The sequence below is a fragment of the Arachis stenosperma genome, chromosome 2 (genome assembly GCF_014773155.1).
Source record: "Arachis stenosperma cultivar V10309 chromosome 2, arast.V10309.gnm1.PFL2, whole genome shotgun sequence".
NCBI classification, from domain to species: domain Eukaryota; kingdom Viridiplantae; phylum Streptophyta; class Magnoliopsida; order Fabales; family Fabaceae; genus Arachis; species Arachis stenosperma.
In genome coordinates this window covers 10,846,250-10,860,628 of record NC_080378.1, presented here as the reverse complement: position 1 = coordinate 10,860,628, position 14,379 = coordinate 10,846,250, and the positions used below count along the sequence as shown (strand labels likewise).

At 28.3% G+C, this 14,379-nt stretch overlaps 1 protein-coding gene across 3 annotated transcripts in view; it reads right to left on the bottom strand.

The window, feature by feature from the left end:
- Positions 1-1,382: 1,382 nt before the first annotated feature.
- LOC130960738 (uncharacterized) overlaps positions 1,383-14,379 on the bottom strand; it is a 36,490-nt gene continuing 23,493 nt past the window's right edge. For 2 of the 3 annotated variants that reach the window (XR_009079230.1, XR_009079231.1), the window contains exons 8-15: positions 13,118-13,852; positions 11,862-12,689; positions 11,048-11,761; positions 9,407-10,219; positions 4,528-5,667; positions 2,346-3,328; positions 1,992-2,043; positions 1,383-1,773 (exon numbers count right to left, since the gene is read on the bottom strand). Coding sequence is in view for 1 of the 3 variants with exons in the window: in XM_057886192.1 (XP_057742175.1) it covers positions 2,372-3,328; positions 4,528-5,667; positions 9,407-10,219; positions 11,048-11,761; positions 11,862-12,689; positions 13,118-13,852 (5,187 nt within the window). In the remaining 2 variants the exon portion in view is untranslated. The remainder of the gene's footprint in view (positions 1,774-1,991; positions 2,044-2,345; positions 3,329-4,527; positions 5,668-9,406; positions 10,220-11,047; positions 11,762-11,861; positions 12,690-13,117; positions 13,853-14,379) is intronic. The other variant, XM_057886192.1, reaches the window with a different exon arrangement.

Below are 14,379 nucleotides of genomic sequence, written 5' to 3'. Positions count from 1 at the left end.
CTGTGTTGATTGTCAAATTGCTAGATTAAAATGCCTCATTATATTTAGAGGGATATGCATGAAATCAATTGTAGTGAAATAGTATAAAAGAAACACATTACTTTTGGTTTGTTTTATCTATTTATCAAAATGATTACATAACTGATAATCAAAATATTATAACCATACAAGTAGAAGTAGCTAAGTTTAGTAGCAACATAAACCAAATCACACAAAAGAAGGTTTATTTCCTTTAATATAGACTAAACCAAACCAACCCAAATAACAAAAGGTCTATTTCCTCCAATATAACAAAATATGGTGTTGAACTATTTAAAAGCATCATTTCTTTGTAGACTACTTTTCAGTGTTGGAATAAATTTGAACAATCTAGATGCTGTGTCACTGATTATAGCTGCCATGGTCTCAGCACTAACACTCTCTTGAGCTTTGGGCCTAATTACTGTTTACTTTGGACGTCTAAAATGTTGCTGAGACTGGAATTAACAAAATTATTATGAGGATGTTTCATACAGATTTTAACATACGTATTAAGTTGTTCAAAATTAGCATACATTGGGATTGCCTGAGACATTTTTTGTGACATGTAAAGGAAAATTTTCAATTTGAGTGTCATGAGAGGGAGGATTAGACTTTTGCAAGCTACCAGGTCCAGATACATCAGTCTGTATTTTCAATGAAACCAAAAAATGCAATGAATATATTTGAGGGTAATGTCACCAATTATAGGTTAGATAGGTCTCCAAACATTAGGTTATTAGACAAATAGGTCCTTATAGAAACATAATCATCAGGCAGATAGATCCCCATTTAAAACGGCGCCGTTTTGCAACTCTGCCTTTTATGGTGGGGACAAATTTGTCCTCCACGAAATGATGTCGTTCGTCTCATGATTCAATTCGACGTTTTGTCCAATTTGAATGGGGACCAAATTATTCTGGAGGTGGCACATCGCAGTTAACCTGACACGTCAATCTGTTAACCTCCACGTAAGACGTCATCGTTAGTTCTCACCGAGTCAAACTGCCATGGAGACTTATCTAATGTATAACTAAAAACGTTAAAGTCAAAATCTTAGTTAAATTTTGTTAGGGACAAATCTGTCTGACCGTAAATTTTTTGGAGACCTATTTAGGTATTACTTTTTTTATTAATTTAAAATCATGATATCATGCATGCTCTAATAATTATATCGAAATAGATTACCAAGATATTTATCATCTGTATACTTATAACTAATACATCAGATCTTATCTAACAATGACATTTTTTTAAAATGAAAAATATACATCGTTATTATAGAAGCACATTTTATGCAAGAAAGGATACACATGATGAATTTTTATTGAAATATAGGGTCAACTTTATGCATGAAAACGAACTTACGTAGAAATATATCTACATACCATTCTCAACTTTATTTTCAGAGCATTGTCTTCTTACGACTTCAACACTAACCACAATCCTTCAATCGTCTAAAATTATTCCAATTCACTATCATACATAAAAATACACTAGTGTTCTCAATAAATTACAAAGCACACACACCTTACATCTTGTATAAAATACAAGATATAATTTTATTGATAAAACACACTTAGTTTATAGCTATGCCACTTAAAAGGCAATCACACTTCTTCCTGCATAGTGATACAGGGAACTTATGCATATCATGCACACCACACTACACTACTCAAACAGAAATGAATATTTGTTGCCATGATGGGATCCACTTATATCCTCTTAATTGCTGCATTTGGTGTCCCATAGAACCTTAAAAATAAAAGTTCATAAACAATTGTGTTAGATATTGGTTGAGATTAAAAAAATTATAGGCTATAAAAAACAAACTCTTCATGATTTGAGTTGAATGATTGTTACAGTGTTACCCAAACTTATTAGAGTAAAATTTTTCTGTAGCAAAAACAAATATGTAACTGCATCATTTTATTTATTTTCTCAGAATTAATTAAAGAAAAAAAACAACTTACCAACCATCCTTATTTATTTGTCCGTTGCTCCTTAATTGGACTACTAGTTTTGCTGGTAACAAATGCATTGAAAATAAGCTTCTCTTAGCAAGCAACAAATTTCATGCAAGAATTTATATACAAGAGCTAGTTAACTCAAGATACATTAACTATACCATTCTTTAATTTATTAAATTCTCACAAAAGACAAACATTGGATAATAAAATGAGCAATGTCAAAAATTTATATAACCGAATATGGAGGAAGCAAATTAAATGAAACTCCAAAACAGAAATGTGCTCCATTGTTTTGGTGCACTGTATCACACCAAAAGTAAAAGAAGATGTAAATTCAGTAAATAGAAAATAACTTACATATTAACTCATCAATGCTGCTTCGTTCATTTCTCAAATTCTTGATTGACTGCAACATTTAGATTATTTGTCGAGCAACTCGCTCCGTCTATCTCCACCTTTCGTAATTCAGGTGCTTCCACGTCACCGTGTGAGAAAGTTTTCATGCTCTTGCATTGACTGATGCAAACTTCAAAGAAATGACGTGGGAACATCAAAGTTGACTTTCCCGGGAAAAAGCTTCCAAGTTTTGGCAATTCGCTCAAAGACAGATTCCAGAGGTATGAAAATGTGAGCACATGTGGCTCGTCTGCCTCTTGTGTAGCTAATACTACTGTTTTCAATGACTCACATTTGGAAATTTTCAAATTCCTCAATTTATGCAAGCTTTTGGCAGTTGAGAATGTGAACATGTACTCCAGTCTGTTGCATTCAGTAACCTCGACTTCCTTCAGAGATGGAAAATTCAAAGTTGACTTTTCGAATATGATGACATCATGATCACCATCATGTAGTTGATAATCCAGCATTAAACTTTCGAGTGCTTCACAGTTGGATATGTGCAAGTGTTCAAGTTGAACAAGACATTTGGCGGCTGAAGAAGTGAACAAATACTTCAAAGATGCACAACCCTCAACTTTTAGCGATGTGAGATTAGAGAAGGTTACCCAGGTGTGGTCTAACCCAATAGATTCAAGCTTGTGCAGATTCCTCAGTTCCAATTTGCTAATAAGCAGTTGTGACTGTGAATGAATAATCTCAGGCTTTTGTGAGGGGAATATCTCTTTGAAAGCACTGTCAGCCACTCCAAGCATCTGAATATTGGGAAGTGGAACCTTTGGAAAGAAATCAAAGACAGATGCGGCATCTGATTCATGAATATCATTAAAGCCCTGCAATCTCAGATATTTTATGTTTTCGGGGTCCAAATGAAGCACTCCTTTGTCAAGCATCATCACACCTTCCATGTCTATTGACACTCTCTCTAACTGACGGGTAGCAACCTGCTCCATCGGATTCAAAGTTAATAAGAAGGACAACACATGGCCATCATGACATGTGAACATAATTTACCTCCTCCATTTTTTAATTGCTACAAAATGTGTACAGTATTCCAAATAAAATGAAATAAATGAAGCATGCAGAAGCTTATAAGTTAAACACTTAAACGTGTTCAAAATCTACTTTTCTTGATGATGAAGAAAACATCAATTGTTTGGGAAAAAAATGTGATTTTACTCTATCAATATAGCTTTCGTTATAAATAAAAAAAAAATTCACATGACAATTGAATTTAAAAATATTTTAAATAAAAAAGATCAATTTGTTCAACAGTAAATAACAAATTTAATAAAGAATTTGATACTTTTTTTTTTAGTTATGAAAAGGTATTATGGTGACAAAATCTATTACAAAATAGTTGAATATTTTTTTTTAAATAAAATATTAACTCACTATTTTCAGTTTCTTTGTTTAAAATTTATAGATACTCTTAATTCAATCCTAAACTCAAAATAAGAATCATTTTTTTTAGTTCAGTGCCAAACTAGAATTTATTGTAGATAATTTCAAAAATATTATTTTCAAATTAATGGAGTTAACTTTTCTCAATTCTCAGTAAATTTATTTTCAAAAGAAAAGTAGAAGTATTAATTTTTTTTACATAATATCATGAAAGAATTAAAATCAGTTTAATATTGTATATTTTTTCTTTTAAGACTGAGAATACTTTTTTGACAAAAAAATAAACTATCTTAACGAATTTTTTGAAACGAATATCTAACATTATTATGTATAACATGTTATTAATATAAATCGATATATGCATATGCAATGTTTTATATGTTCAGCATCCAATTTTAATTTTAAATTGAATAACAACGCATATCTTAGATGTGCATATAAGCTATTACCACATATATACAAGAATGGCAAAAGCTGCTCGTATTTTCTAATGGTGGGTAGCTTCTCATATTAGATACATGCATTTGGCTCATTATGAATGATTTAAATGACTTGGATTGGTGCGCGAGAGATATATTAAGTTATTAACAAACAAAATAAGAATGAGCTGCTTATTGTGATAAATAAAATGCACTTTTCTCAAAACTACATATTCTACGGAGAAATAAGCATATTCAACTCTCTTAACTCGGGCAAGATTAGAAAGTTACAAATATTTTTAAGGTAGGAGCTTTCGTACCTTTGCAGTGGAATCTGTTGCAAATTTACAATGAGAAATATCCAACTCTCTTAACTCGGGCAAATTTAGAATTTCCATTCCAGCATAAATGTATGTAAGATTTGGTAAATTGTGCAGAGTCAATGAAGTTAGCTTAGGAAACATAGTAAGCTCCTTATTTATTTCTTTATTGTCTGCTTCATCTTTTGTAACAATTTCAACCAATTCCTCACAGTTTTTTACATTTATCTTTTTCATGTTAGACATGGGCAATGATGCTGGCAACAAGCTTGTGAGGCTTTTACATCCATTCACAACCACTTCCTCCAGACATAGAAAGCCAAGACTACTTCCTTTAGGATCCTTGTTCCAAATATGGCTTAGTGTTGGCAGATGCTCCAAAGTCAATTTCTTCAAAGAAATATCTATTAGTGTATCTTTGACTTCAAATATGGTCTTCACAGGAATTATGTCTGTATCTTTCACATCAAATATTGTCTCAAAGGAACCACAATTCCCAACCACCAACTCTTCCAATTTATGAAGAGAAGGTATTATATGCCAAGGTAGTAATGCATTTGATAATGAAAATTCAGAGTCTTCCATTCCATGATAAATGTAGCTCAGATTTGGCAAATTCCACAGCTTCAGACAAGATAGCTCGGAAAAGATATTAACCTGTTTATCTGCATCTTCTTTGGCTAGTTCATTTCTTGTGACAATTTCAACTAACTTCTCACAATTCTTCACTTCTAACCTCTGTATGTTAACTGATTCTGGGAATAACGATTTTAAGCTTGCACATTCATCAACAATAACCTCCTCTAATTTTGGAAGACTGAGCTTTCCTTTCCAAACATGGCTCAAAGTTGGAAGTTTCTCCAAAGTCAATTTCTTCAAAGGAATAACAATATTTGCTGGTGTATCTTTGACTTCAAATATGGCCTCAACAGAATTGCATTCCCGCACCTCCAATTCTTGTAATGTACTGAGGAAGGGAAGTAAATGAGAAGGTAGTATTGCGGTTGTAAAGAATTCATCACACCCTTTCACCACCAGAATTGCTAAATTAAAACCAGAGAAGAAGGCCTCATCTGGGATATGTACTTTATCAAGCCATAAATCTTTCAGCTCCGAGTGATTGCCAAGATCAAGACGTATCTGAGTTTTTTTATGTCAAGAAAATAAATATAATAAAAAAGATTAATTAGAACTTTAAACATTTCAAATTTCTTATCAGTTACAATAATGGTGAATATAATTAATTACAAAAAAAATAATAAATAAATTCTGAGTTTTTTATTGAAAAGACGACTAAACATCTTATCAAATTTAATAGACAACATATAAATTTCTTTACCAATAGTTTGAAATTGATATAAAAATCTATGTATCACTTGTCTATAAAGATTTAGATATGGTTATTAGCATAATGTATTTTCTAATTATTTGTTTGTCACTTACCACTATATTATTCAAATTAAACATTTTATAAATAGATATTTGGAATTTTATATTTATCCACATTGATCATTTTGTCAAAATTATTTTAATTAATATCTCTTTTGGCGTGACCATAAAACAATGCTAACAAAAAAAATATATATTGCCAATTTTCAGTATTTCATTTCTAAAATTTATATCAATATATAATAAAAGGATATATGATCAATTTCTTAACTGGTGAATTTTGTACCACTCTTAGCATATTTAACTTAATTTTAGAGATTTTATACCCACTTATGTTAATTTATATTATAAAAAAGCAGTACAATATATATATATATATATATATATATATATATATAATAGATGTAATAGCATAAATTAAATGCAATGTTAAAAACATATAGAAATTTATCTTCGTCAATTTTAAAAAATTATACTCGATGCATCCTTTTTTATATATTACTCTAAATAAATGCATTTATTGATTAATAAAAAAAAATCAAAGTGGTGAAGAAAAAGAAATAATTAGATTATAAGAAAATATGTCATATATTTATTTTAAAATATTTGTCCAAAAAATAAAATAAAAACGTATATTAGCCTAGCTAGAATGTTAAAAGTGAGATATTATGGAACAAAAAGTTTAATAAAAAATAATTATCTAAATAAAAAAAGGAACACATATTAACACAAAAATGAATATATATAATCTTAATAATGCTTAAAATAATAGATAAATAAAAATACTTTTAAATAAATGAACATACATAAAATAATTATTTGATTATCTCAAATAAATTTTTATGATATATCTTTCTATTTATAGTTATTTCTTATTTTCATTTTCATCTCATTTTTTAACTAAATTTTATTAAATTAAAATATTTTTCTATTAATATAAATCCAAATTGAAAATTTGTTAAAGGTATTTTCATTATACATCACAGTTGCACTTCTTTATGTTTAGCTTTTCATATTTTATTATTGTCTAAATGATTATAATGTTCTTACATTTTAGTCGTATTATTCTATTTCTTTATTCTGGTATTCAAAACCTCGAGTTAAAAGTATTTATGTATTTCTTTTGTATTAAAAGAAAATAATAGTTTAACTATTTTTTAATTGAATATCTGAGATATGCTAAGTATCAAAATATATCGTAGAGTAACATAATATAGAAGAGTGATGTTAGCCTTGTTTTGTTAAAATTTTTAAAGAGACACCAATACTTTATTTTGTATTTAGTAAATCAAAATAATTATATATTTATGTTTGTGGAGAAGTGTTAGGGGCCAGCAGAAATAGTGATATATAGCCATCAATTAGCCATCATAAATGTGTTTAATGGTGGAAGATTACATTCAATAGTGTAGAATTACTCATTTTATTTTTTATGGTTAAGTGTTGGCCAAATTTTAACAAAATTGCTGGCCTTCTAGACTTTTTCATTTTAAAATATTAGAGATATTTTTAAAAATATTTAAGAAAATATTTTTTAAGTTAGTTTATATTTATCAAAATTAAAAAATCTCTAATATAATTTTATATATTAATAAATATTTATATTTATTCTTGATTAAATTATTGATGTCAAATTTCATTTACAATCAAAATTCTCTCTATTTTTATGTTTATTATTATCATTTTAAATTTTAAAAATTATTTTACTAAATACAGTTGTTGTTATTATTTGTATTTATTAAAAGTTATTTTTAATTTAATTTATCAAATATAAAATGTTATAACATTTATGAATATATCTTTCAAAAGTCAATTTGATAAAGTTATTTGTTTAAAATAAAAGATTTCTCAAACTAAGTTTTTGTCATTTTCAAGAATAATGATAATATCACTCTTCTTTTGTGTTATTTTTTAAAATATTCTTTATTTTATTATTTTATTTTTATAAATTTTGTTAGAACACCACTTATATAAAATGTCAAAAATAACTTTTTCTAAAGTTTTTATTTAGCCACAATTAAAAAACTTATTCTAAAAAAACATAGATTAATAATAAAAGTATAAATTATGAATGAAATTAAAGATCTGATAGAAGAAATAATTATACTAATAATTCTAAGTAATATTAATTCAAATGACACTGAATATTTTTTAAATTAATACAAAATATTTTTTTCCAAAATCTCAATTTTACAATAAGTTTTATTCAAAGAATTAAAAAATAAATAAGAATTACTAGACTAAAAATGGAATAATTAAGAATTGGTAGATCCAAATATAGATTTTCAAAAGTAAGAGAAAAGAAAAAATAATTAAAAAGTTATAAAAATTGTAAATAAAAAATCAACTCATAAAAAATTATTAAATTCGTAAAATAAAAAAATATATCAAGATGATAATAAAATAAAAGTAGAAAAATAATATTACAAAGATTTACAAAAAATAATAAAAATAAAACAATCCTCTAATAAAATTTTGTTAAGAAATTAAATTTTAAACAAATGAAATAATTATTATCAGAATCAAATTAACGATTTCAAGAATATATCAATACTTTTTAATAAAGATAATACTTTTAATCTATAATACATGTCAAAAATTAATATATAATAATCTAATCAATGAATGAAATCAAATGTCTTTATTTAAAGATATTTTAAATGTCTTTGTCTAAGTCTCTGTTATTTTTTTCATTAAAAATTATTTAAAAATATAATATAATAAAAGAGTAACATTATCAATTAGATATAAGACTTTATCAATATTGTTATTATCAATTAGAGAACAGCAATTAACAAGTGATTATTAACAATGAACAATACATGAGTTTTTTTTAAATGCAATACACAAACTTAAACTAAATTATTATTGGTGAATTTTAATGCATTCCAAAAAAATAAAATAAAAAGTGCAATATTCTTTAAAGTGTGAATTTTGAATCTTAAATTTTAAACTCAAAATCTTAAATTTAAACTATTGATATAAATAATAATAAATAAAAAAATTAAAATTTATTTAATTAAAAAAGAGTACAATGCTATTACTTTTACTTGAGTGTTTAAAAATAAGCCTTATTATTTATTTTATTGTGACCAAATATCTTATTACTGAAAATCTATCTGATTAATCTATTTTATGGTTTCTCTTATCTAATTTTTTTTGTTTTTTTCATATTATTCCTCTGAGTTGAAATCGCCACAAAATAATTATTTATCAATTAGTTAATGGTATTTGTTATGGTATCTAAACATTATTATCTAATTACTAAAAAATTAAATAATTAATTTTAAATTTTAAAATATAAAAATAAAAAATTTAAAATATTTAAAAATTATTATAAAAAATAAATTAGATAAAAATTAAATACCAAAGAAAAAGATCTATAGAATTGGCCTTAATTAAATATAACCAAGTGTTTAACTTTCTACGCTAAATATTTGAAAGTGGCACATAGTAAAATTTTATTTGAAGAAGGGTCTTTATTTATTACCTTACTTAGAGACTGCAATACAGCGGCATTATTAAGATCACGGTGGAAGACCAAATCATCACTTGAGTCGTTGTAAGAAACTTGAATCCTTCTAGAAATGTGGGGGACATTTCCATGAGAGAAAACTTTCATCTTTGAGCAATACACTATGTCCAGTTGAATGAGAGAGGGGAACTTCAAAGTGGCATTCCCTGAATAAAAGCATTCCAGGCTTTCCAAATATCTAAGGGTTATCCTCTGTAGCTGCTTAAATTCAATAACTTCGTCCTGTTCTTCCCCCACGATTTCTTTCAATGATTCACAATTCTCAACTTGCAACTCCTCAAGGTGTATTAGCATTTTCGCTGTTGAAGATGTGAATAGACGCAGCATTGCATCACATGATTCTATGTGCAGTTCTTTCAGATTGGAGGAAGATTGTAGCACTATTGTTGTCATCAATTTTGGACATCTATAAACATGTAATACACGCAGCTGCTTTGACAAGTATTCTACCCCACTCATGGATTTCAACTCATCTAACTTGTATAGCTTCAATTCTTTTAAGTTTCCAAGAATCTCCTTATTAGTAGCTTCATCATCGGAGGGAAATATATTTTTGAGGATTTCATCACAGTAAAGGCCTATTACTTTCAGTGTTTCCAACTTGGGTGTCTTCTTAAATAATTTAACCGGCACATTACAGTTACTCTTCCCATCATCATCAACAAGGACAAGTTCATTCAAACTCTCAAGATTTTCGTTATTCAACCATGAACTTAAATCTTCAGTGTGTCTCCAATTCAGAATCAAATTTTCCATCTTGGAAATATCCTATGACAGAAACGGTTGATAAGTATAACATTTTGAAACTTAGGATTATAAAAGGTAACAATTAATTATTTCAAAATTGTAAAATTGCTAGCAAATTGACTCTAATAAGTAAGTATCAATTATTTTAGATATAGACAATTATTATATAGCTTTTACAAAATAACTATCATATAAGGTTTAGGTTTACTAAAACTAACTTTTTGTGTATTACTCAAATAAATATTAATATCTTTTTAATCAAATAATCTAAACACGCATGAATTATTTTTATATGATTAATTATATAAATAAACAATCATTTAAAACAAATTTAACTGCAGACTTCTCATTAAAAAACAGAGAAGAAAAAAAAGAAAGTGAAAAACATACAATAATATTTTTTTTGACATCAGAAAATATTAAAGAAAAAGAGTATTTATCCAATACTCTTTACAAATTGGAAAGTGTGTATCTCATTTAACATGACTGATAAAATGAGTTTTAAGTTGCTATTTATTCTTGAAAGTGCAAGTAACATTAAGAATATAAATATGAGATTTAAATCGGATTTGGATCCTCTAAAGTTTGATTTTATAGGTGGGACCAAGAATAAATATGAAAGAGAAACTATTTAAGGGTAGAAGATCATACTTTATTCTCTAAAGTGAAATTCAAACTTTAGAGGATCCAAATCCATCTAAATCCTATAAAATAAAATGAATTATAAATATAAAATGAAAAGATAAAGCCAATCATTATTAGAATAGAATAATGAAACTCAAAAGTTGTTATAATAAATTACCTTTACCTTAGAAGATATTATAACAAATAACAATATAAATTATTTACCTTTATATTCATGAAAAGTGGTTGCTTAGCAGTTGAGGTGCTGTTTTGGTTTTCCTCTCCTTGACTCTGAAATAGCTCCGGTTGATCGTTGCAATTATATACGCCCAACCAATTTAACTTAGGGCATTCCAGAGTGAACTTCTGAGAGCAAAAGCCAGTAAGATTTGGCAAATAGGACAATGCCAATGTGGTTAAACAAGGAAACACAAGATGTTCATCAACAGTTCCACCTTCTATAATATTGGATAACTCATCACATACGCTAACATCAAGTTTCTCAAGCTTCTTAAGATCTCTGGCCAAGGCTATAGGAAATATAGTTCTCAAATCCTTACACGTATTGACAGTCACTATTTGTAGACTTTTGAAGCTGAGAATTCCTTGTTTTTCCGGGTTCCACACATGTGTCACATTTGGAAGCCATTCCAAAGTTAGCTTCTTCAGTTGGAATTCCTTAATCTCAGTATCATTCATTTCAAAAATTCCTGTTATTTTTTCGCAGCTATCCACTTCCAATTCTTTTAAGTTCTTGAAACTGAAAAGAACATTTGATGGAATTGCGTATGGTTCAAACTCACAACCACTCAGCTTCAAAGTTTTCAAATTGTTAAACAATTCTCCTTGTGGTGGGCGTTCTTCTTTGCATTGCCATAGTTGTTGTAGATGAGCAAGATGATGAGAAACACTTAATTCCTCCATGCCTTTGAAAAATATCTGTCATTATATTAAATTTACAATTATATTTCTTATATTATTCTTTACCTCTAATTCAAACACAATCTTATTCGAGTCAAATAATTTATTTAGACAATACCTTTTTGTTGAATATATCTCGTATTGTTTCTTGTAAATTGTTTGTCCAGTACGCTTCCACCTTGTCTTTTTCATGGACAACATATACTTTTCCCAACTTGGGCAGTGGTTTCATGTGTTCTTGTTGGGAGAAACTTTTCAATTCGGGACAAGCACTCACCACAAATTTCTCTAATGATGGAAACTGAAACGCACAACTCTTGGACCTGCAAAAGCTTTCGAGGCACTCGAGAGACACAAGTTCAATTGTCGTCAATTGTTTGAAAATGATGTCATCTTTCTCTTTATTATCTTCTTGTCCTTCCTCTGATACAATTTCCTCAAGAGATTCACAATTAATTACCTTCATGCTGTTGAGTTGACCCAAGCTTCTTGCAGTTGATGGTGACATTAAATATTCTAATCTTTCACAGTCAACCACTTCAAGCTTTGTCAAGTGAGAGAAAAATACATTAGAAGGTGCTATGGTATTCAACCATGGGCAATTTTGAAAAACCAATGTCTCTATCCTTTGAAGAATTGGGTCTCTTTCGAAGCCAATGTTCTCAAGATTTGGTAGATCTGTTAACTTCAAGCTTTTCAGCTGTGGGACAACTCCTAAGCTTTCAATCTTAGCAAGCCTTTCAAGAGGCACCAATTCTTCAAAAGAAGCATCTTTCAAGCATAGATTCTTCATATTAGGATTGCTATAAAGGAAAGAATACAGAATTTTAGTATCCTTCAGTCCAGATAAGTGAAGCTCTTCTAGATTATCCCTTCGATAATCATAGTTAGTCGATGACATTGCATGTCTCGACTCAATTTGAATTGACTTCAAATTGTTCATTACCTACATGGAATAAATCATTACAGAAAAAATTAATTTAGCATGCATAAAGTTAAATATATCAAAATGCAAATTCATGCACGTATTCTACGCCATTTTAATTGGGGTTTAGTTGTGACGATATCTTGATTTTGTAAAATTTCATCCGATCATGAAAAATATTTGATTTGATTTTTTTTTCAATAGTTAAAGGTTAAATCCAAAAAGGAATAAACAAAGCATGTACCTAGTAATTAATAATAGAGCATAAGATAAAAAAAAATATACACTCATCTTAGACCCATAATCTTCTATCAAACCTCTCAGATATTTTTATTTGATGATAATGTAAAAGAGTTTAATTTTCAACCACGCCCATTAAATCTAATTAATTTTTCATCTGCTATTACGAAATAACAATAGAAATAAGAGTTTGAAGGTATTGTTATTACCGTTTCAGGAAAGAGGGCAAGCTTTGTTTGTTCATCTATGATTTCTTCTTCTCTGAATGGTTCCAACTTGTCACATTGTTGAATAGACAAGTTGTTGAGTGCTGAAAATTCTATTCCATAAGCTCCTGGATAGAAACTCGTGAATTTTGGTAGTCTCAAAAATTTGATGGTTGCCAGTTTCAAAAAGTTAAGTTTAGTAAGACTGCTGGCATCTTCTTCTTCTTTCTTGGCAACAATTTCCCTCAATTGAGAGCAATCCGAGACCACAAGCTCTTCAAGATTATTTTCAAGTGTTTTAGCGACAGGAGCAGAAAATATGTTTTCCAACCTTTTACAATCTTGAACCCATATCTTATGCAAATTGTTTAACTTAAGAATCCCTTCAAGCTGTTTTTTCTTCATGTTGAACATGTGCTCTAATTTTGGAAGTGATTCAAAATGAACATCTTGCAACTTGGGTGTTGCATCCTTAGAAGTTCGCTTATTTTCCCAACCTTCTGGCTGAAATATAGCTTTCATTGACTTACAATTAGTAACGCTTAAGTTGCTTACATGCTGAAATATTCCCACCACATTAGAAGTGAAAACATGGACCAGTTTATGACACTCATCAATGGCTAGGCTCTCCAACTTTTCGAAAGAGGCTTTTGGGAGTTCAAATTCTTTATCACATATCCCACTCAAACTCTTCATGCTTCTCACTTTAATACTCTTCAAATTTGGAAAGATGGTAACCTGTTGTGTGGTTCACAATGCAATAGCAAAAAACTCAAATTAAGTCAAATGTCACAAAATCAAACCAACAAAGAGAGATCGCCAAAGAAATGCTTGCATTGCTATTTGCAAGTTGGCATCACGAACAAAACTAGTAACAGTAACTCCTCAAAATCATAATATTGCAATGTTGGGCTTTAATTTAATTTAGCTTTTGTTATAAAGTTTTTTGAAAAAGTGCTTCTACTCTTTAAAAGTATAAATTTTTTATTTTATGTTTAGTAAATAAAAAAAGATTACGTGTTTGTGTTTGTAATTTTTAAAAGATCGAAGTATCTTTTAAAATATTTATAAGGGTAATTTTTTAAAGTTAGCTTATACTTTTTAAAATTTAAAAGTCTAATATAAATTTATATATTAACTAATTTTTTATTTTAACGCTTAAAAATATGTCTTTTATAGTATTTTTAAATTTTAAAAAGGAAAAGTATAAGGAACCAAAAGTTTATCAGCCAAAAGCTAAACAAAACTACATTAATTCATATTAA